The sequence below is a fragment of the Frieseomelitta varia genome, unplaced genomic scaffold (genome assembly GCF_011392965.1).
Source record: "Frieseomelitta varia isolate USP_RPSP 00005682 unplaced genomic scaffold, Fvar_1.2 scaffold_261, whole genome shotgun sequence".
Taxonomy (NCBI): domain Eukaryota; kingdom Metazoa; phylum Arthropoda; class Insecta; order Hymenoptera; family Apidae; genus Frieseomelitta; species Frieseomelitta varia.
In genome coordinates, this window is record NW_025109992.1 from 36,731 (window position 1) to 59,931 (window position 23,201).

Consider the following 23,201-nt stretch of genomic DNA (forward strand, 5'->3'; position numbering starts at 1 on the left):
AAAAAAAAAAAAAGAAAAAAAGAAATGAACAAAACACCTGTCTATTGTGTCACAAGAATTTTTTCCCCTCGTGAATTACTTCCCAAAATTATCTTCTATTTATTTGAAGAGAAAAAGTCGAGACAGACGAGACACTTTTAAATGAATAATCTATCTGTCGACAGTGATTCACGATGCGGTGTCGCCCAAAAATTTTCTAAATATTGCTAATTGCTAAATTTGTCGCTCGGCTATGATCTGGTCATTTCTTTGACATTTAAATTATTAAAAGAAAAAAAAAAAAAAGAGAAAAATGAGACAGTAAATCGATATCATTGTCGGATGAATTCTTGAAGTTTCGAAAGAGTTGGAAATTAGTTACAAAAGGAGAACAACACTCGTTTTATATATTAGGCCAGACGACTTGTGCACAATGTGTTCATAATACACCTGTAATTCACGCCAACTGTTGCACGTTGTATTACATAATGCATTGAATGCAATTTTCCAAATGAAATCTGGAAATGTAATTAAACGTCAGCAGTATGGTAATCGTAATCGCAGTCGTAAAAAAAATATTATGTATAAAATTATCGTGGTGTTGTAAAAATTATTATATCACAACTTCTATAGAAGAATTACTTTGCATTTGTTCTCTTTTGAATATTTCAATGAAACTTTATTTAGTTAAATCACATATACATATTTGGAATTTTTTTTTTTTGCATCTTTAATTTCATCTTTTTCTTTTTTTTTTAAATTAATTTTCTAAAAATAACAAGCGAAATTTCATACTAGCATTACAACTGTTGGAAAGACTGAAATACAAGACATATTTTTGAATATTACGATATTTTTAAAATAAAATCCGATATTTTTAAAATAAAATACTTTAAAATAAAATCCTACTATTTTGGAACGTTTAAGAACAATTCTGGGAATTTGAATTCAAATCTATAGCCGCACTGCGGCGAGCAATAGAACACCCTATCGAGAAATATAAATCTTCCTATCTACATACGATATAGCAGGAAATTTAATTACAATATCTTGCGTTAGTAAGTTATCGACTGAATATTTAATTCACAGACGAGATGTATAAGATCTCTGATAAGGTTTAATACATCGTCATTGATCACAGACGCGGAATAAATCTTACATGAATAAATCTTAGAAAAATAATTCTGGAATTTTATGCTCTGAAATACCGATTAAAACACAGTCTTTTAGCGCCCTCTCACGTCAGATCGTTGACTAACACCACAAACGAGGTACCTGAAATACCAACATACGAAAAAACACACAAAATCGATTAAAGAAATATTTTTACAAATTTTGGTACATTTTTCACGTACGAGTATCTTATGATATCGCAAATGAAATTGGATTTATTTAAAACAATTTCGCCAAGCTTATCTCAAATATACGCCTTGTCATTTTTGCGCAACAATCACTGAATCTTCAAGTTGTCGATTGTATCTGCTTACGTGCGCTAAAGCTTTCGTACGTGAAAGTTATATCAGGAATTTTAAGATAAAATTCAATTTCAACAAATTCAAATAATTGTAATAAATGGCACAACATTCAGAAATAATCGATAAAAATAGAAAATTGCTCGCTTGGTCGAGCGTCACTGAAATATCATCCAAAATCTCTCTTTCTAATAATCACTTTGATTTACCATTGAATCATCGGTACATTCTTTCACTGAGTGCCAATCAGTAACGGCTTACTCATAAAATCCACATGCTCGCAAGCGTTTACATGTTCGATGTCAAAACTGTAATCCAATCTTAATTCAGCGGTCCAATAAATAATAATAACACGCTGCAAGTGGAAAAGGTAGCGCCGGTAGTTGCATGTATATTGTGGCAACGAGTTTTCCATTCGCGTTACTTCTATTTTTCTGGTAACCCAGTCTCATATATCATAAGGAGATAGAAGGTAGGGAGAAAGGCACGCAGGAAGAAGTCGAACCAGGTTTCCCATGCTCGACCATCTGTTTTCATTCTAAAGGCAGAGGCGGGAGAGATCGCAGAACCTCGTAGTAAAAGTAAGATCTATTTTCATTTGGTGCTTGATTGCCGACAGACACGCGTTCAAAACGAAACGTAAACCGTGTTATCCCAACGCGTAACGTATTCTGGAATTTCTGCGCGTTCGCGCGAAGAATTAGTCTTTTTTTTCTTCTTCTTCTTCTGCCAACCGTGTTATACTGTCGGCTTAGGCACGTTCCTTTTCCTTCAACTCTTGCACGATATCGCGGAACCACTTATTGTTAAACTCGAGATTGTTTCATTCTTGTACGATATCGTCCAAATATTTTATAGATTCCAAGATTGTCGATTTTTCGTACGAATTCATTTATTTTTATCAGAGTGAATTTCTAGAACGAAGAAATACGTTTTATGTACGTATCTGAATATTTCAATCCACTTCGTTCAAATTACTAAATGTCGGATAATAAAGCGATAACGGTATTGATAAAATAATATTGCAGCATCGAAACACGCTGCAATACGAGTCTAACCGCCAAGTTAATTTAACACTGGAAGCTCTAACGACTTACTAATTGTAAAAAGATTCGATAATGCAGTTTCGGGGAAATAGAGATGCCAACATTCGAATGAAAATACGGCGGGAGCAACGGAATTGAAATTAATTGTCGCACGTCGGTGCGATTCAACTTTAAAAATTCGTTTCGTATCTTGAAATGAAGTCTTCAAACACTCATGATTGATAATCTAGTTTGTTGGCGACGCAACGAATGAAACTGCCACGCGCGTTATAATACGATCGATCGTCTTTTAAACCGGAAACTCGTGCGTAAAAACCCAACAACACACATATATATATCTAGCTCTGGATTAATTATCACGGTTGAAGGAGAGAGGGAACAAAAAGCGTCGTTGTAGATAAACGAGCGGCTGCCGATCGGAACACGGAGTTTCGATACGAACTCGAGCCGGGGCAGAGGCGTAAGGTCGTCTCTGTATAAATGCGTGCGTGCGTGCGTGCGTGCGTGCGTTCATAATTTTCTCTTCTTCGTCGGTGGCAGTTTAGCCTTTCAGCAGCAACGGTACGCGTTCCCTTCCTCCTTCTTCCCTTTCTTTTGCTTCTCCTTTCTTTCCCTAGGTCTCTCCTCGCTGTCCCTGAAACTCGTGCAGTATGCCTTAACCCCGTTAAATCGCATCTCGTTAACATTGCATCGCTCCGCGTACAGTACGTGTCGTTGTTCGGTGTATTTTACACGCGTGTCGGAAGTTCGAACTTCGTGCGAAATATTCAATTAAACGTTAATTCAATTCCCCTGGAGTGACGATCAATTGCCAATCATCGGAGACATTAATGGTAGTTGCATGTACAGTCGAGTGTCTTGGGAGTTGCAGTTGTTAGATCGTGGATGATTATCGCTACGATGAATAATTCAGCAATTAGCTTTTCATTCAATGTATTTTCCCGCAGCTCCTGACATCTTTAAGAAACGAGATCTCAATTCAGAAGAAATAAATATCTCGTCAACCATAGTGAAAGATGTGTCGTTTTAACAAATATTTCATTTGCCGACTCAACGAATTCATTTATTCGTTGTTTGTTAATTCAAGTCATTCAAGAATACTTGATACCACTCGATTCTGTGTCAACACATTGAATTTTTCATGATCGTGGACAGTGTCCCATTTTTTTGTATCCTATATACATATTACGTACACACGTCTGTGACTCCGCGCGCGATCTAACATTCGCCAATAATTATTTAAAAAGCAGTGGCGCGTAATTTCCAATAAATATTTCCAAAGCGTGACGTCGATCGGCCGCGTAGAAACTCGCTAAAAACCGTAGTAACGAGAATCGATTAGCGAGACGTAGATTTGGTTTTCGAAACGGTGTTAAACGGGACGTTTTTAATTAACGTTTCGTTTCGTTTCGTTTCGACTTGACCCGCTGATAATCACGTGCCCGCACGAAACGTCAAGTCGGAGCCGCGTGCGAGGAGAGCTGACATTTCACCAGGAGAGGCCAAGAGAGTGCAAATACTGCGCTCGTGAGTCACAGCCGACAAGTGTAGTAACTTGCACCTCTATAAACAGCTCCGAAGATTCAATCGGCGTAAATCGAACTGCGTAATTCGAGAACCGTCTGCGACACGCGTCACACGACGTCGCGAGTAATCCTTTGTTTTCCTATTGACCTCGCTGGCGATAACGTTCAACCGATATCCGCTGACCCAAACCTGTGTGCATGCATTATGTATGACGATGGTTGAATGTTAGGAAGTCTCGCAATATCGAGTCACGCTCGTCTTAAACTACGGATTTAAAGGAAAATTGCAATTCCACGAAATTTCAATTCGAAGTTTAAATTCAAGTTGTATCTATTTTGGAAGCGAATTGAAAATTGAACGTTAGTGAATGTAAATTATGAATATTTTACGCCTGAAATAACGTTACGATTATAATGAGAATACTGGAGAGGAAATTATAAGGCAGAGGATTAATGTGGAAGTCATCGACGATTTTTCGTGTAAAATGACGCCGATTAAAATTTTGTAGCGTACAAGTTTCAAAAGAAATCGATCGGCTTTTCTCGATCTTCTATAATCTTGTTGCTTTGTTACTGTATTTCAGTAACAGATGATTTAGAACAATTCTTAGTTAGAATTTGAATCGGAGTAAACGCTAGTTACGAAGTAGCTCCAAATTTTCTGAGCAAGAGTACAAAACACTTTCGTTAGCCATTGCGCGTCATTCATTGCCAATTTCTTTTATTTTCAGTAACGTACAAAAAAGAAAAAAAAAAAAAACGTTATGTTGGTCGTATTTCAATACCAGTGAACTTCGTATCAGTGGATTTCATAATTCAGCGAAAAAACGAGAGGTTTGAAACGCTGAGATTAAGAGGAGATTAAGAACACAAGTTACACAAAGTGACAAGCGATTAAAATTGATTAAAAAGGAACTAAAGGAACATGCACAATTTTTATAACTAATAAAACAGCGACTAATTAGAGAAATATATATTTCGAAAGTGTATTCAAAATGTGGGATATTTTGAAACTATTTCTACTATTGCTCCTGGGAATTATATATCGTTTCCTCACCTCGACGTTCAACTTTTGGAAGAGTCGCGGCGTACAATTCCGAAAGCCCACAGTGTTGTTCGGAAATTTCTCAGACATGTTGCTGTTCCGGAAATCGTTACCGGAAAATATAAAAGGGATGTACGAATGGTTCGAAGACGAGAGATACTTCGGTGTGTTTCGTGTTAGATCGCCTATGCTGATCTTACGGGATCCGGACCTCGTGAAGGATATTTTTGTGAAAAACTTCGCCTGCTTTTCGAATCGTGGCATACCGGTGAACTCGCAGGTAAGAGGAGAATATTTTACTTTACTATTACTACACAATAGGTTTCCACGCATGGAATATTTAAGCGTTGGTAAATCAAATAAATTTTTGTATTTTCTCTGCTTGAGAAATATTTTATTGTTGGAACAGTCGAGATAAATAGGAAGGGTTTTATTGGGAATTTAATTGATAAAGCAGAGCAAGTGTAATTTTATTTGATATCATATTGTATTCACTGAAAAGAAAGGACAGAGAACAAAAAAAAAAAAACGATCCCCTAAAAATTGAAGAAAATTTTAATTTCTAACCCTTGGAATTTAATATTTAAATTTTTTTTTTACCCTACATTTTGGACAATATTTTACAGTATCGGAAAATTATAAAGATCAACTTGTTTCACGGTTGGGTGAAACCTAAAATTTGTACTGAATGAAATTGCACGTATATGTATAATAAGATGTTAATATAAATTAGGACCCGCTGTCCGCCCATCTGTTCAACCTCGAGGGGAAGAAATGGAAGAGCCTGCGGTCGAAACTGACTCCGGCGTTCTCGTCCGGCAAATTGAAAAGGATGTTCTACCTGCTGGCCGAATGCGGCGAGGAGTTTCAAAAATTAATCGACACGTCCTCCGAGACCGATCGCCCGTACGAGATTCGAGAACTGGCGGCGAAATTTACGATAGACGTCATCGGTAGCTGTGCTTTCGGCATACAAATAAACGCTCTCACCGACGAGGAATCCGAGTTCCACAGGGCAGCGAAGAAACTCTCGAAGCCAAGTTACACAGCGACCCTTTGGAGAATGCTCAGGACAGCCCTGCCAAAATTGTATAAATTCCTAGGCGTTCAAGTGATCGATCCAGGAGTGAGCAGATTCTTCAAGGACATGGTGTCGCAGATGATTAGCCAGCGAGAGGAGCACGGTATCAAGAGGCACGATTTTATGGATCTGTTGATTGAATTGAAGAATAAAGGAACGTTGGACGAGTCTGCGAACGGGCAAGTTTGGAATAACGAGGACGGAGAAGAGATAGGTAGGTTGCCAGGTATGGAAATTAACGGAGTTTAAATTGATCATTTAAGAATTTATGGAAAATTAAACAACGGCGTAGGAAATGTGGTAAATAGAAATCGAAAATTGGACAATAGTGGAAGATAAAATGCAAACATGAAACACAACTATGATATATCATACTTACACTATTTAATTTAAAAAAAACAAAACAATCATTTTTATATACATTCGTCATATGGTTTTTACAAAAATTTTGTATGTATTTACATAACGTTCATTTTCTAATGACTTCTGGTCAAACTGCATTGCTTCAATCGCATTTCTAAAAGTCCAAATTTGCATAAACGCGCAGAGTTAATGGAAGTCGAAGGAGAAAAACACGAAAACTGTTGCGAAATTGTGGCAACAGGATAAACTGTCGTATGTTAGATGTATCGGCCTGCTCCTATCGTTTATATAGATTAGTTTATACGAAGATAAATCGCAGACAGTACAAGAGAAATGTTGTCGTTCGCTTTAACATGTGGCCTGGCCTGTGTTTAGATACTGCTACGTTGTTTTACACATTTTTTTGACCAAAGCAATGTCGAGCGAATCACACGTTTTTTGTATAAATAAACTTGTTAGCAGGGAACGCTTGATAGCATTAACGAATGATATTAAAATTTAATTGTACATTTCCCTTGTGAAAGATATTCTTGGTGCAGTTTCACATTTTTATTTAGTAGTGCACTTGCAATGAATAATTATTGTCTGTAAACCAAAGAATTAACAAAAATGAACTTTGTTGAATTCAATTCGTATGATATTAAAATGGTGATGTCAAATAAAAATGAAAACCATACGTGTAGGTTTGACTCTGCATCGTGTACTAGCAACGTAATTGTAGCAATGGAAGAAGAGAATTACATAATTGATAAGTGTCTTCAATCAATATGTGTGTGTATAAACTGCATACTCTTTAATATTTGTAATGACTAGCCACAAACGATACCATTCTGCAACAAATTAATCAAGATAAAACAGTAAGTGCTTTATCCATATAGCCACTATGATTGGCTACGTAATGCCAATGAAATGCAACATTTCTTAATGAAGCGTTTCATTAACTTTCCAAGAAAGGGGCTTTAACGATTCATAATTAAAATTTATAATTATATAAATACACGTTACGTGTCAATCGCTTATTACAATACAAATATTTTCAACACGATTAGCATTGATCAAAATAATTCAAAGAGCTTTTACTAATTGTATGTATGATGTATGTAATTGTATTACATTACTAAATGTAAAATAGTAATGATTTGTAATTAATCGTGACTATATGAAATTTGGTAATTAATTTAGTAATAACACATTAATTAATCGATATTTAAAAGACTGTTACTTTAAAATGACAAAAAACAGAAGCATTAATACATCACGTTTATTCAATTTAAAAAGTAATCAATTAAAAATCTTGCTTTTAATGTATTTCACTCTTAATCACCGATTGATTATCTAAATATGTTTTTCACAAATATTCCAAAATACATTTATTTTTTTTTTTTTTTTTTTGCGATAATCTGATGTATAATAATGCCAACTCACTGTCGATGATTAAAAAACGCATTACCAGTGGTTACCATATCAAATACCATTTGGTTACCATTTATCGAATTAGTGACTGATAATGAATCGTATATCACGTTATTATTTATAGAATTGGACGAGAACAGCATTGCAGCGCAAGCGTTTGTGTTTTTCACCGCTGGCTATGAAACATCGTCCAACATCATAGCGTTCTGCCTACACGAGCTCGCGTTGAACACCGAGATTCAGGAGAGAACGAGACGTGACATACAAGATGCCATCGAGAACAGAAATGGCAAATTGACCTACGACGCTGTACAAGACATGAAATATCTCGATATGGTCATCGCAGGTAAGAATCCATTTCCTTTGGCCTTATTTCACGTAAATTACAGGCCTTGAAATGTCATGAAATATTCTTGCGATGATTACGCCATTATTTACTTTGCAGTTATATGTTACATGCCATCATCAGCTTCGCGATTTCTTTAAGTTAGTTGTTTCTTTGAAATGTTGGAGAATATTCGACTTGTAATAGTTGAATGTTCACTTTTTCACTGTAGCAAGAAAGAATTTTAATATCTTCATGATCTTCTGATGAATTTGATTGTCTCGTCAAAGTTAAAGTATAAATTTTTAAGCATGCATTTTGTAAAATTCTTCCGGACTCAAGTAATATTGTTGAAGGATTAATTGGAGTTTTGAAATTCTCAGAAACGCTTCGAAAATATCCTCCAGCTCCTATGCTATCTCGAAGATGCGAACACCAGTACCCGGTTCCAGGAAGTAAGCTTGAATTACCAGCAGGTATGCGGGTGATCATACCGATTTATGGATTTCATCACGATCCAAAGTATTATCCAAATCCAGCAACATTCGATCCTGAAAGATTCACAGAAGAGAACAAACGAACCAGGCATTCTTACACGTATCTTCCATTTGGTGAAGGACCTCGAAATTGCATAGGTATATTACTTCTAAATCATGACTGAAATCTTCAGAAATGTTCAAAAATTATTTGACAAATCTTTTCAAGGTAATGGGCAGAAGAGACTGCAAATATTTAATGATAGATTCAGAAAAACATACATATCTTGCTTTAAAGATATGATGTCATGGAACACAAACTTTTTAAAAGTTTTTAATTTATGCTGTTGTATTAAACGAAAATCATTTTGAAAGAATGAATAATTTACGCTATATATTAAATGACGTAATAAAAATTAAATTATACACTGTATTTATTTCAGGTATGAGGTTTGCATTGCTGCAGATCAAAGTGGGGATAATTTCATTTCTTAAAAAACATAGAGTGGAAACATGCGAAAGAACAATTACACCGATAAAATTCAGTAGACGAAGTCTCGTGACAACCAGCGAAAAAGGTTTCTGGCTTAAAATCGTGCAATGCTCTTAAATTTGCAAAATATCTATCGTGTACTTAAAATACCTCAATATCAATTTTTTTGTTAGTATTAATGCGGCCAGTTTTAACAACAATTTTAATCTCAATTTTTTTTTTTATTTTTATACTTCATGAATATTTATTCAAAATTATTAGCATCGTTTTTCTCAATAGTTAATGATATTTCAGTGATATTTTATTTATCAACAATACATGTATTTATAATTATCTTATGTGCAACTCATTAGTAATTATGAATATGCTTCATTTCTAATGGATGCTATTTATAGTTAGTGCTATTGCACTATCTTCTAAAAAAAATTTTATCAAACAAATAAAACGTTTGTATTTTTGTAAACATTTTATATGTTAAACGTTAGAATGTATTTATGTAATAAATATCATACGAATGAAAAGTATTATTAGTATGTGATAAGTATGGGTCTGCAGATGTGTGATAGATAATGAATAATTAAGCGAAAGAGATTAAATGTTTAATCTAATGTATCAATTACAAATGAAAAGCGATTCTGAGATGCGCGATTAGTCCGAATGCATTAATGTATTTACCTTTGAGTATACATGATAAAAATATGCGTGTGTATGTGAAGTATTTAAAAGTACAGTATAATTGAGAGGCGAGAGTCGTGAATGAATTGTTCAAGGAAGAGAGTCCTATAAAAGTTAAGAGTAAGATGTAGTATTATTACTTCTATTCAGCAGTTTTAGTATATTAACATCTTAACTACTTAAATAATGATAATATAGTTTATATTCCATTCATTTAAGAAAGATTATTGGTAATTTAAATCTACAAAAAATATATAAGAGGAAGAAATTGAAAAAATAAATCCAAGATATATAATAAAATATATACATTTGAATAATATTTTGTTTTTGAGTAAACTGAATTTAATTCATTATAATTATACATTTGTATGTATTGTGAATGTAGTTAATTTTCAACTGAAGTATAATGAACAATAACAGAAAATTGTTCTACAAACAGGAATGAATCAAAGATGAAGAATAAAATTTTATTATTTGAAACTTCCAGACAAAGAAAGACAAGTTTAAAAATTTATCATTTATTTTGTTTTATATTTTCAATTTCTTTTTTTTTTTCATAGAATTATTACTCCCTTTTCTTTTCTTTTTTTTTTTTTTAATCACAACTACAAGGACCCTGTATTAAAAGAAAATGAAATTAGTGTATAGTATTCATACAATTCTTTACATAAGATCTAAGGCATTTAAGTTTACATATATATCTATATATATTACCAACACTAACTTGTATACTCCTAACTGTAAACAATCCTACGTGTTCCATGTATAAATCAGCTTTAATCAAATAAGGTTTGCCGTTCAGGTTAAACAGATTAACCATCCAAATAGTCGATACACCGGAAAGAGTTAATGTAACCTAACTGTATACCGTCACCACTTTCAATTACATCCGCACCATAGTCAGTCTTTCGTTACATCGTATCGTTGTATTGATTGTAAGACGTATCGTGCATGTACATACGATACGCTTATTGTGTCTTCTACTAGTACATTGTCTATCCGTAGCTCCAAGTCAGTGCACTCTTTGATTTGTATATAGTACCTACGTCTGTACAATAGATCGTTTATACATGATAGTTAATTATACGATTGAAAATGTCCTTGATTAAGTGACAGTGCTTTTTTCTCAAACTGTATCGCTTTTCTATTCGACGATTTTTCAATAACGAAACACTCCACTGAAAATAATGCTAGGGTGAGCTATAAATCTGTTTAGACGCATAACTGTCATTTCAATTTGATAATACAGCTCTTAGAATGATAAGATCTATGCCAACAATACCTTTCTTTCACTTTTATCAACGCATGAAATATGTGATTGCAACTAATGCTGAGAAATTTCTTTTTGATGTGTCTCTAATTTTCTTTCATTATATTTTAATATACAATATTATATTATGAAGAGTATTATAAATTGGAATGTGTTAGGATATTAGCAAATTAATATTAGTACTTAATTTTATTTTCTTGACAATTTAAGAAAATGCTTTTGCAAATGCATTTCAGGTATAGGTTAAAGTGTTTTTAAAATGTACGTCTCACATCTATTTCTATTATTAGTAACTTACTCTACCAGTTTGTCACATTTGCACTTCAATATACGTATATGTGTACATCTATTTTAGTGCTTCTCCCATTCTATAATGTACTAATCAGTTTTTAATTTAATTCTAGATGTCACACTACAGTAGAAAAACAGACACTCAGAAATCTGCGGTGATTGATTATGAACGTCAGTTCCAAGAGGATTTAGAACGTGCCCAAGCATTAAGTTTGGAGAGTCTAGCACTAGAGAAATTTAAATTACAAAAGCAGCAATCAGATTTTAATAATATCCAGCATCAATGTATTCCACAAAATGATGGGAACAGCACTGTACATAGTAGTTCATCTGAAAAAGATAACATACCACAAACTGAGAAGTAAATGCAATGAATTTAATCATTTATTTGTTACAAAGGTTAAATTGTGTTTAATAACAATGATTATTTAGATTTCAGTGTAGAAGTAGACCAAGGCCTGGTTCCTTTAATACCAATCAATCTAAAAATGCTGTGATATTAGCACCACCACCAGTTCCATCTAGAAGAAATTCAACAACAGCCACCACAAGTCAAGACACTGTTGATTTGATTAATTTCACAAGTCCAGTGAAACAAGATAATTTAAGTGATTATTATTCACCTCCACCTCCACCTCCGTAAGAATATAATTAATCATTTTATAAAAATATTATACTATTATTAATTAATAATTATTTTTCTATGGTAGGAAAACAATTGTAGAGCCAAACTGGGAGACTCATCCCTCATTATTGAAAAAACAGGGGAGGGTATCACGAAGCACTAGTTCTGCAGGTTATCATCCTCGAGATTTTCGATATCAATCACTTTCTCCAGGACCTAGATCTTCCACTGCACCTTGTACACCAGGAACTCCAAAAATTAGTCCTGTCATGTCAAGATCTAGTAGTATTAGCAGTAATGTACCTGATATAACACCACAAGTAAATTTTATGATATTTCTATATATATTCAATGATTACTATATATATATATATTTTTTTGTTTGTTTTTTATTACAACAATAATTTTGTTAATGATACATTTCTTGCAGCCTGCATGGAATCTTAATGATTTTAAAAATTATTTTCTTACTCATTCTCAGGTATATATTACGTATAAATTTTAAGTTCAGGTATAAAAATATTAATTTTAAGTTTCTCTGTTACTTATTTTTAAAAGACAAATATTAACTAATATTTAACATTTTTTGAAAAATACATTTTAACAATCTTTTTGCAGATACCTCCACTACCTATGAATTATAGACCAAGTGTTACTCCTTCTATATGTGGTATTCAAAAACCTACATTCTGTACCGACGATGAACAGCTAAATGTATTAAAAGTGATAGAGAAAAAGCCAAATAATAATCTTATAGATTTGAGTTCTTTTGATCAAGTAGAAGATAAAACAAATGTTCGAGTTAGTGTACTAGAAGCATTTGATCCATTACTTGTTAAAATTGAAGATCAGAACGACAGCAGACAAGGACATAAAGAGGGTAATATTTTGTTAAAATGATTTAGAAGTAGAATAAAATAATTACATAAACATTTAATAATAATATGACGTATTCAAATAGAAATGCAATCGCAAGTGAGTGGATCGGTGTATGATCCATTCGATCCTTTCGATTACATGTATAGCACAAACGAAAGTGTTAATTCAGATCCAGTATATGTTGCTGTGGAAAAGTCTGCTAAATCTCCAGCGGTATCACCAGCTGCACCACCGCCTCTACCTCCTAGAAATTCATCAGCTTGGAATACTATTGAAAGAAGAAGAACATCTTTAGATAGAAGAGTAAATATTCCAAATGATTAATTGTCTAAATGAATAATTGAAAATTAGAGTTCTAACAATTTTAATCATTTATATTCCAGAAACGACAAACGCGCTTGTATGAAAATGTAACTGTAAGAAAAACCAGACCATCACTTCGTGATTGCGATCTTAGAGCTTTCTATGAAATGATAAAATCTGTTCGAGGTTAGCAACATAATTTAGTATTTCAGTAATATTGACTATATGTATTAATCTATAAAATATATTCAGGTGAATTTCCGTTTAATAATCCCAGTACAAACATCGGACATATAATTAGTCCGATGATGGAAAACTTATATCCCGAAAGCACAAGTATAAAATTAGTTGTACACCCACAATTAATGGATTCTGACGAAAATACTCCGTCCATTTCGTTTACATGCGATGGTGAGCTAATAGAATTTATAATACAAAATTTATCAAAAAATTTCAATGATTTAATGCGCAATACATAATTTTTTCAGTAAATTGTAGCGTTGAGCATGTTATTCTTAATATCGCTTGTTCCTTAGAAGATGAAGATATAGTAAATATAGAGAAATATTGTTTGAGAGTATGGGGTTTAGCAGAATATTTTGCACCTAATACGACTTTAGCTCAATATGAATATATACATCAATGTATCAAATTAGAAAGAGATATCGAATTAGCTATTCTAACTAAAACACAAATAAAACGATCTATAGCACGAACAGTAAGTATTTCTTTTGATTATAAAAATATCTTAATTTATAATTATTTGCGTTATATATAATATGTATTAATATTTAATTTGTTAATAGCTTCAAGATGATAATCGTGATCAATGTCTCAAGTTAGAAGATATTCTTCCAAACGAACCAGTACAACCTATTTCGTATGATACACTCCTTATCTTGTTAGGTATAAAAACAAAAAATAATTATGAAATTCTTGTCACACAAGAAAAGTATAAAATTATTAAAGTAATAATTATGTATATTTGTATAAAAAATTATAGAAACTGTAGAAAAAGAAATGGAACGTGTGGAAACTGCTGCTATACAATTGGCAACTACTAATCATGGTTCCAGTCTTTTACCACAATTACAACCCCGTGGTGTTGTCCAAGCAGTAAAAGCAGTATGCGCATTAATGGGAAGCATAGAGACATTTGAAATTACTGAAGCTGTCGATAATTTTGTGAATGCATGTTGTCAGTTTTTACCTCAAGTTCATACAGCAAATATAGAGTGCAAGAAACCAGAGATTCTACATGAAGATGGTGACTATTCCGTAGTAACTTTAAGAACAAAATTTCCAGATGTTATTGCATCTCATTGTCGAAAAATTCGCGATGCAATTCAAGATCTTGTAGAAACTTACTGTCATGCATTTAAAGTCGATTTTGAATTAAACAGCAGAGGAGAATTTCCAACAAGTAAGAATATTAAATTTATAAAATTTTATTTTGACAATGATAAATTGTAAAAAGAATTAATGTACATTATATTTTTCTATGTTAGATACATTAATATCATCTGAAGTATTAGATACTGTCTTAGTTCGTGTTGGATCATTACATAGATTACCAGGATCGTGGAAACACGACGATTACATCGTCGCAGCTCAAATATTTCATGGAACAAGACCTGTTGGAAATCCAGTTTTATCTGAACCTATGGCAGTCAGTTCTAATTTTTATCCAAGAATTTTATTTAATTCATGGTAATGATTTTAAAAACTGCTATTAAATAATATCACTTTTATTTTTATTAACAATGTGTTTATTACAAAAGGCTGGAATTTCGGGGAATAAGCGTGTGTCAAGTACCAAGAGAAGCTAGATTAGTGTTGGTTTTATACGGCCGGACATTGCAACCGACTGAACACGAGTCTAATTCGTCAGCAGAAAATACCATGCAAAAAGAAGAGCTGGGATGGGGAGCTATACAATTCTTTGATTGCGAAGGGTAATTAATTATATTTATTATTAAGAAAATATTTTACTCGTGTACATTTTGTGTATATTTTTAATTGCAGAGTAATGAATCAAGGAAGCTTCTTTTTGTCACTTTGGCCAGCGATCGCTGATAAAAGATTAGGTCCTGCTCCCGCCCCTGGAATTCATCCTCATGGAGATACGCATGCTATCATTGGTGTAGAATTACCTGATTATGGAGGCAGAGTACTGTTTCCTACAGAATTACGCGATTATGATGTAGAATCTCTTGATTTTAATTCACTCGACCAAAATACACAAGAATTGTTAATAGATATTACACAACAAACTACATTTTCAAGGTATAGTATATTTTTAAATTAAATATGAACAAGCCCCAAATATTAATTTATTAAAGCCCCGAATATTAATTTATATATTTATTGTTGAGTAGACCGCTTATTGAAGAAAGAGAAATTCTATGGGAAAAGCGGCATTATTTACATGATAAACCTGAAGCTTTACCTAAAGTACTTTTAGCTGCACATAGTTGGGATTGGGCATGTTTACCTGATCTTCATGCATCTCTTAGAATCTGGAGTCCTTTGCCTCCTGTTCAAGCTCTGCAATTACTGTTACCTTGGTAATTCAGTGTTCTAAGAATATGAATATAACATGATTAATGAATATGCAATTAATTAAAAATACTTTATAGTTTTCCAGATATGAAAGTTAGAGAAATGGCCGTTGGATGGATTCGGGAATTGAGCAATGATGAACTTGTAGATTATTTACCACAATTATTACAGGCGTTGAAGCATGAAACATATGAAACGTCTCCTCTTACAAAGTTTCTATTAGAACGAGCTTTACTTTCTCCGCGGGTAGCTCATCATATCTATTGGTTATTAACACAAGCGTTACCAGGACAAAGTCCTCAAGTAATTCAAATTGGAATAATTTTCTTTTACTTTAGGGAATTAAACGAGTATATTTATTGTATTCTATTTTCAGAATTCTGCTGAAACTACACCAGAAGACGATAAAAATATTAGTTTAGCACGTTATCACAGAAGATTACAATTGATGTTGAGGGCATTATTGGCTGTCATTGGAGATGCATTAAGAAATAGTTTTCTTACTCAACAGTTACTTGTTAAAGTAAGGTTCTCCTCTCTCTCTCTCTCTCTCTCTAACATATGTAATTTTCCAGAATTTACATGAAGTAGCAGAAAATATTAAGCAGACAAAAGAATCATTACGACTGGATGCGCTCAAAGTTGGTTTGCAAAATATACATTGTCAGTTAATGGAAGATGATGGTACCTGTTTACCATTATCTCCTAGTAAACAAGTATTTGGTATAAATGTACAAAGTTGCTCATATTTTCCGTCATTTACTCTTCCATTGAAAATCAACTTTATTAGCTGTGATGATGTAATTTGTCCAGCAATTTTTAAAGTAAGCTCTATTACTCTAATATAAATCAGTATCTAATTGATTGAGATATATTCTATTATATTCAAAATTATTTTGAAGGTTGGAGATGATTTGCAACAAGATATGTTAACTCTCCAAATGGTGCGTATAATGGATAAACTCTGGTTAAAGGAAGGTCTTGATCTTAAAATGGTAACATTTGCCTGCGTGCCTACCGGCTATAAACGTGGAATGATAGAAATGGTTACAAATGCAGAGACACTAAGAAAAATACAAGTTGAGTTTGGCCTAACTGGATCGTTTAAAGATCGCCCTATTGCCGAATGGTTGGCAAAGCATAATCCTTCAGAGTTAGAATATGAACGAGCAGTAGAAAATTTTACTGCATCTTGCGCGGGTTATAGCGTTGCTACGTATATTTTAGGAATTTGTGATAGACACAATGACAATATTATGTTAAAAACGTCGGGTCATCTGTTTCATATTGATTTTGGAAAATTCTTAGGTGATGCGCAAATGTTTGGAAATTTTAAAAGGTATGTTTTTATTTACATCTATCCAGTATTTATGATAATAAATTATAATCCTTCATATTTCTAATTAGAGATAGGACACCATTTGTATTAACATCTGATATGGCTTATGTTATAAATGGTGGAGACAAACCATCAGCCAAATTTCATCATTTCGTGGACTTATGTTGTCAAGCATTTAATGTAGTACGAAAACATGGAAATCTAATTCTCCATCTATTTGGATTGGTATGTTTATTTATATAATTATAGTTTCAAAATTTATACTGAAATATTGTTAGACGGTAATTAAATTTAAAGAAAAGAAAATAAAAATATATTTTTAACTTAGTGATATGTATGAGAACAATAAAACCGCAACGGAAGGACTTATCCACTTGTTTTATCAGAAAGTGGTCCGCTTATCACGCTAAACTATATACTGTTGTACATAGTTATGTTTATCATCTTTAGTCCCGTAGTATCGAATAATGCAGCAGTCTTAATCAATTATGTGTAAAGCAAACATGTCATAAGTTATAATATTAATTTTAAATATCATAAATATTTAATATACTCGATTTTAGCAAAGACCAAAGTATAAGTTTCAAAAATGAACGGTTTATTATCTCAGAAAAATAATATGACTAATATGTATAAATTACGTGTTATACAACAAAAGCTTAATGATATCGAAATCAAAGAATTAGTAAACAAATCTAAAATGAATAATTATACAAATTCGCAGATGACTTCGTCTGGAATTCCTGGTGTGACTGTGGATGCAATTAGTTACGTACAGAAAGCTCTTCTTCCAGAACAAACAAATCCTGAAGCAGCTGCAACATTTGCTCGAATGATAGAAAGTTCACTTAAAAGTTGGTTTACACAGTTTAACTTTTTTCTGCATAATTTAGCACAACTCAGATTTTCGGGCGATCATAATGATGGAGCGTTATTGTCTTTCATACCACGTACATATACGTAAGTTTGTAATATATTTTTTAAAATGCAAATTTGAAATTTGAGATTGCATATGCATTTGTTATAGAATGCAACAGGAAGGTCAATTGACGAGTGTACAAGTACATGGCTATCAAAAACGATATGATCCTGAAAAATATTATATGTATATTTTGCGTATACAACGAAAAGGCCATGCGGATCCTACTTATTTATTCCGATCATATAAGGAATTTTGTGAATTTTATCAAAAACTGTGTATTCATTTTCCTCTTGCAAAACTTGCTAGGTAAGTAAAATATTCTTTATTTTATGTTTATATTTTAATACAGTTTGTACAATACACATTAGAATTAATAACAGTATGATTGATTCATATATCATATGTGATTGGTATCTGTAGAGATTATATATAGTAATTTAATGTATCTATATCATGCAGTAGATTTTATTTGTAATAATTTAAATTATTCTGTATATTAAATGTAATTGTTAAGATGAAGAGTTGGGTTGTTTAATAGTAACACTTTTTTCAATACTATTTGTAATAGTAACAGTTTTTTTAATATTATTTGTATTTTTCTGTAATCCTGATGCATTTTGATGTATTTTTCGATAAAATTCGGGTGCAGTTGATTTTTTAGACGAAGTGTTTTGTATTGTTACTTGAGCACGGGAGCCTTTAATGCCCATTTTTAATTAGTTGATATTTTCTAAAAGAACGCAGAATTAAATCTTATATGTGTATATATGTATATATATATATATATGTGTGTGTGTGTATTTTTAATAGTACATACCTGTTCTTTAGTGTAAAAGTTGTATTCAAGTATTTCAAACGAATAGACAAGTAATACTGCAAATTCCAGTAAGTGTAAACGTAAAATGAAATTTTATTGTTGCTACTGATTAATAAGTTTTTATAACATGATATCGGAATTTTAATGCTATCTTGTTTCATACTATCTAATCAGATTAAAATCTTTGATATGAAAAATGTTCTTTGTCAAATTTACAAGAAAAATAGTGTATTTTATCTCATTTTTACGAGTAATCGTAATTAATCACAATTCATTGAAAAATTGATTCTATTTATTTGTAGAATATATAGATAACATGATATTAATATAAATATGAATATTTTACATAGTTTACCAAGTGGTATAAGTGTCGGAAGATCTAACATAAAGCAAGTTGCTGATAAACGACGAGCGGATATTGAGAAATTTCTTGTAAGCTTATTTAAAATGGCACCAGAAATTTCTCAAAGCGACTTGGTATATACTTTCTTTCATCCTTTGTTAAGAGATCAACAGAATGCTGACATTCATTTACGTAAAGTAAAAGGTACAAAAAATTTTCCTAAATATGATAATATATAATATTTAAATGCGAATATCCTAATTATATTTATTTATTTTTTTAATTAGTTGGTAATTGGTGGGCTGAGAAACCTGTAAGAGATAATGTGCAAAGCGGACAAATTAAAATGTCTCTTCACTATACACGTGGAGCATTTTACGTGATGGTGTATCATGCTAGAGGTTTACCAAAAGTAGCGAATTGTCAAGAACCAAATACGTATGTTAAAGTATATCTTAAACCGGATCCTACAAAGAAGACAAAACGAAAAACAAAAGTTGTGAAGAAAAATTGTCATCCTTCATTCATGGAAATGGTAATGAATTCAGCTAAATTGTTTCTGTTTTTCTTTTTTGTTTGAATGAAGTTCTTAGATATACATTTCTTTGTCACAGTTGGAATATAGAATGTCTCTAGAGGTGATTAAAGAGAGAACTCTAGAAGCTACAATATGGAATCATGATACACTACAAGAAAATGAATTTCTTGGTGGAATACGCTTACCACTTGGACGTCTCGATTTAACAACCGAAATAATTGAGTGGTTCTCACTTGGAAGTATTCGATGAATGAATCGTCATAAACGAGATTTATTGAGAGCTCAAAAATATAATACTATCGCACAATACTAATTATAGTATTTCTATATTCTGAGCAATAAGAGAAATAGAGTTTACGAATGACAATGATACATGCTTTTATGTTTAGGAGAAACGCTTTCTAAAAAGTTAGCTAATATCGTACAATTTATTATATAAAATTATATTCAACTAATGTAACAATACACAAACAGAAAAGGCATATTTCATAAAATTATTCTGTCTTTGTATTAATTGCCAAAATATGATGAATAATATATTTCTCGTCTAGAGAATGTTTAATTGTGACAATGAATTTCAACTGGACTGTGTTTTGCAAATATTTGATAGAAATTATAAAAAGAAATAGAATGATTTAAGCTTACGGAATGAAATTTGTTATTAAGATCTTGTGCAAAATATTTGTACTATTTCTATTGGGAGGCATAATCTCTAAGTACGATATATATTAATAAGTGTAAATTAAAATTTTATTGTGCTACTCTATTGTAGCAGAGTACAAGGTTTCCTAAATAGCGAGAGAGTATAGATCTTTATAAGTGCGTATATAAATTTTGCTCGAATATAAGTTATTTGCCTACAATGAAGAGGTAACATTTTTTACTTTCATATAAAAATTTTAAATTATATGTATAAAAATCAAAATAACAATATAAAATAGCAAAATCTATATAAGGCAAAATTGCTATATGTCAGTGTTTAGTAGAAATTTTTTATTTTGTGAAAAAGGAGAATGAAATTATGTAAATATGTTTTAAAATTTGCAATTGTTTTTCATAATCAGCTTATATTGTGAATATATTTTATGTCAATTTTTTAGATAAATAATATAAGAGTATACTATAACGAAAATAAAGGTTCATGTTAATACATTATCGACGGGCGATTGTTAAGTAGTAATTTGATTATACAAGCAACATGTTACTATTTTTTTACTTTTACTTTATATAACAAGATTTATTTCTTAACATATCTTTATTGTGAAAGGATCGTTTAACTGTCATAGTTTATCATAAAACTTATACATACAGACCATGAAATATGATTAATATAATTAATCTAGTCTCCTGTTGTTAGTGTATTAATGTATTGTGTAATTTTAACCTTAATTTTTGTTATAAATATGTTTTAGATATAAAATGAAATAATTTAATAGTACAAGTTGCACCGTTTCATTGCAATTACAGAAATTTTATTATTATAGTTGTGAAAAAAAATTGCACTAATGAAATGCTCAATCTTTTGCTTTTTCATTATAGATATTTTTGCATGTGCTTTCTATAATCTTTATATTGTGACATAAAATCATGTAAATTTGAATAATTTATTTATATTTTGGACTTACTTATAGTTCTTTAATCATGTGACACAAATATAAAGAAAATTACTTCAAAATTACATTTAAATCACCTCCTTTTTTACTACTATTATTAAAGATTCCATTATGTTCATTTGATCAAATTAAATCAACGCGCGCATTTATATCGGACCACTTTCCCCCTCTAATTTGCGACGCGAACCTGTTGCGGAGTTAGTCTATTGTCTAAAATCGTGGTGTTAAGATCTATCAATTTGTGTAGCATTTATTAATTGCGTATTCATTCATCATTCTTTCGCCGCCCGTGTTCATTGTCAACTTCGTTTAATTAATGTATGTTTTTATTTTTGTCTTTGATAATTCATCGAATATTATTGTAATTTATAACTAACTTATCTTTGTTCCCTCAATCGACTTTTTGATCATTACATCTACTGGTAGCACATATTATGAGCTCCAGAACGACATTTAATCTTAATCATTGTTTCTTTTTTCGTATATTTTGTTTCTTTTATGCATTTATTTGAAAGTTTCGATTTTCTTTTACAGAATGTTAGTTAATTGCGAGGAAAATTTGGGAGCATTTGAAGAATGCCACGACGATCAAGAATAAATCCAAGAACTTTTCACGAAGGTACGATTGCATTTGACTTATTCTAATAAAGGCAGACATATTTGCGTTTGTTTTTTTTTTCTTTTTATTGAACAATTGATAATATTTATTTAATATTTAATCGTAACAATCACGAACAAGTTTCAATATGTTCTGCGCATGTCATCGTTTGAATATAGCGCAGGTTTGTTTAACTGACAAGAAAGAGCGCAAAATGGCGGGCATACGCAGTGTAATTTTCTAAAATCAACTTTATTACAATTGTAAATTGTAAATTGTAATAAAGTCATTTTAGTTAACAATAATTAAATAGACTGTTTATAATAATTTATTCAGACTGTGAATTTACATATTTGTAAATAAAACAACATATCTAATTATATTATTCATAAAAATATCATAATTCAAACAATTTTTTCTAATTCTTAATCTTTTAAATGGATGTTAACAGTCGAATATATGCTAAATTTTTCATTCCAATTTTCAACAATCTGTTTTAAATCGTTATATTGCTTCATTGATGTATCACCACGTTCAATTCATAAATAATTCTCGAAACAGATCTGGTAACATCATATTTTTTTATTTTAATTCTCATCACTAGTAGTGCTGCGATATAAAATTTGCCTAAATCGGTATGACAGGATGTGACACGAAAATGGTATTCTTTAGTTCTCCAGTTCACCGTTGTTTAAACGTAGAGTGCGCTAAAAAAAAACCAGTGATTTTCTGGTATGTCGGTATTTCAGATTACAAGCTATAAAAGTAACAGACGAGGTATATAAATCTATATATGAAGTATATGAAGTACCATATACTTTGTTTGTGATATTGTTGAGTGATTATCACAAATAGGTTTGTTTTATTTTCTAGATTATTGATTGTTGCATCAGTTCCTATTTTATTGACTTCTGTATCATTTTCTACATTACCGATTTGGTTTTTTCTATATTACCGATACCAGAAAAAATAATGAATGGATTTTAGCGCCATTTACAATTTAATGCGGTAAATTTATCAATTAATTAATTAAAAATTTTTAATTAAAGATAAAAATGATTAATCATAACTAATTGAAGTATCATTTAAAAACTTCAAAAATTAATTGCTATACAAATACATGCAAATAAGTTGCAACGAAAGATTGAAAGTAATCTCTTTTTATATAGAATAAATTTAGACTTTTGGTACTAAATTCATACTGTTA

General features: G+C 31.5%; 2 protein-coding genes across 5 annotated transcripts; both read left to right on the top strand.

Moving 5' to 3' along the window:
- The first annotated feature begins 2,914 nt into the window (after positions 1 to 2,914).
- On the top strand, positions 2,915 to 10,124 carry LOC122528812 (cytochrome P450 6j1-like). Of its 3 annotated transcripts, none has more exons than XM_043654335.1 (6): positions 2,915 to 4,383; positions 4,755 to 5,348; positions 5,802 to 6,363; positions 8,050 to 8,271; positions 8,634 to 8,885; positions 9,170 to 10,124. In XM_043654335.1, exons 2-6 carry the CDS (start codon positions 5,019 to 5,021, stop codon positions 9,334 to 9,336), a joined length of 1,533 nt encoding a protein of 510 aa, XP_043510270.1. In that variant the 5' UTR covers positions 2,915 to 4,383; positions 4,755 to 5,018; the 3' UTR covers positions 9,337 to 10,124. The 3 variants fall into 3 exon arrangements, with proteins under 3 accessions (XP_043510270.1, XP_043510268.1, XP_043510269.1); XM_043654333.1 differs by having other exon boundaries at positions 2,915 to 3,330; positions 5,802 to 6,375; XM_043654334.1 differs by having other exon boundaries at positions 2,915 to 3,058; positions 5,802 to 6,375.
- A 796-nt stretch (positions 10,125 to 10,920) lies between these two features.
- Positions 10,921 to 22,255, top strand: LOC122528811 (phosphatidylinositol 4-phosphate 3-kinase C2 domain-containing subunit beta). Of its 2 annotated transcripts, XR_006306672.1 has the most exons (26): positions 10,921 to 11,089; positions 11,569 to 11,816; positions 11,888 to 12,094; positions 12,166 to 12,400; positions 12,699 to 12,960; positions 13,042 to 13,262; positions 13,343 to 13,448; positions 13,515 to 13,673; positions 13,751 to 13,980; positions 14,069 to 14,168; positions 14,266 to 14,685; positions 14,771 to 14,972; positions 15,044 to 15,217; positions 15,288 to 15,548; positions 15,641 to 15,829; positions 15,902 to 16,127; positions 16,201 to 16,347; positions 16,400 to 16,648; positions 16,727 to 17,163; positions 17,232 to 17,388; positions 17,888 to 18,123; positions 18,191 to 18,391; positions 19,253 to 19,449; positions 19,533 to 19,780; positions 19,860 to 21,714; positions 21,931 to 22,255. XR_006306672.1 is itself a non-coding variant. In XM_043654332.1 (25 exons), the coding sequence occupies exons 2-25, from the start codon at positions 11,569 to 11,571 to the stop codon at positions 20,031 to 20,033; spliced, it is 5,286 nt and encodes a 1,761-aa protein (XP_043510267.1). In that variant the 5' UTR covers positions 10,921 to 11,089; the 3' UTR covers positions 20,034 to 22,255. The 2 variants fall into 2 exon arrangements, 1 of the variants encoding a protein (XP_043510267.1); XM_043654332.1 differs by having other exon boundaries at positions 19,860 to 22,255.
- The last annotated feature ends 946 nt before the right edge of the window (positions 22,256 to 23,201 follow it).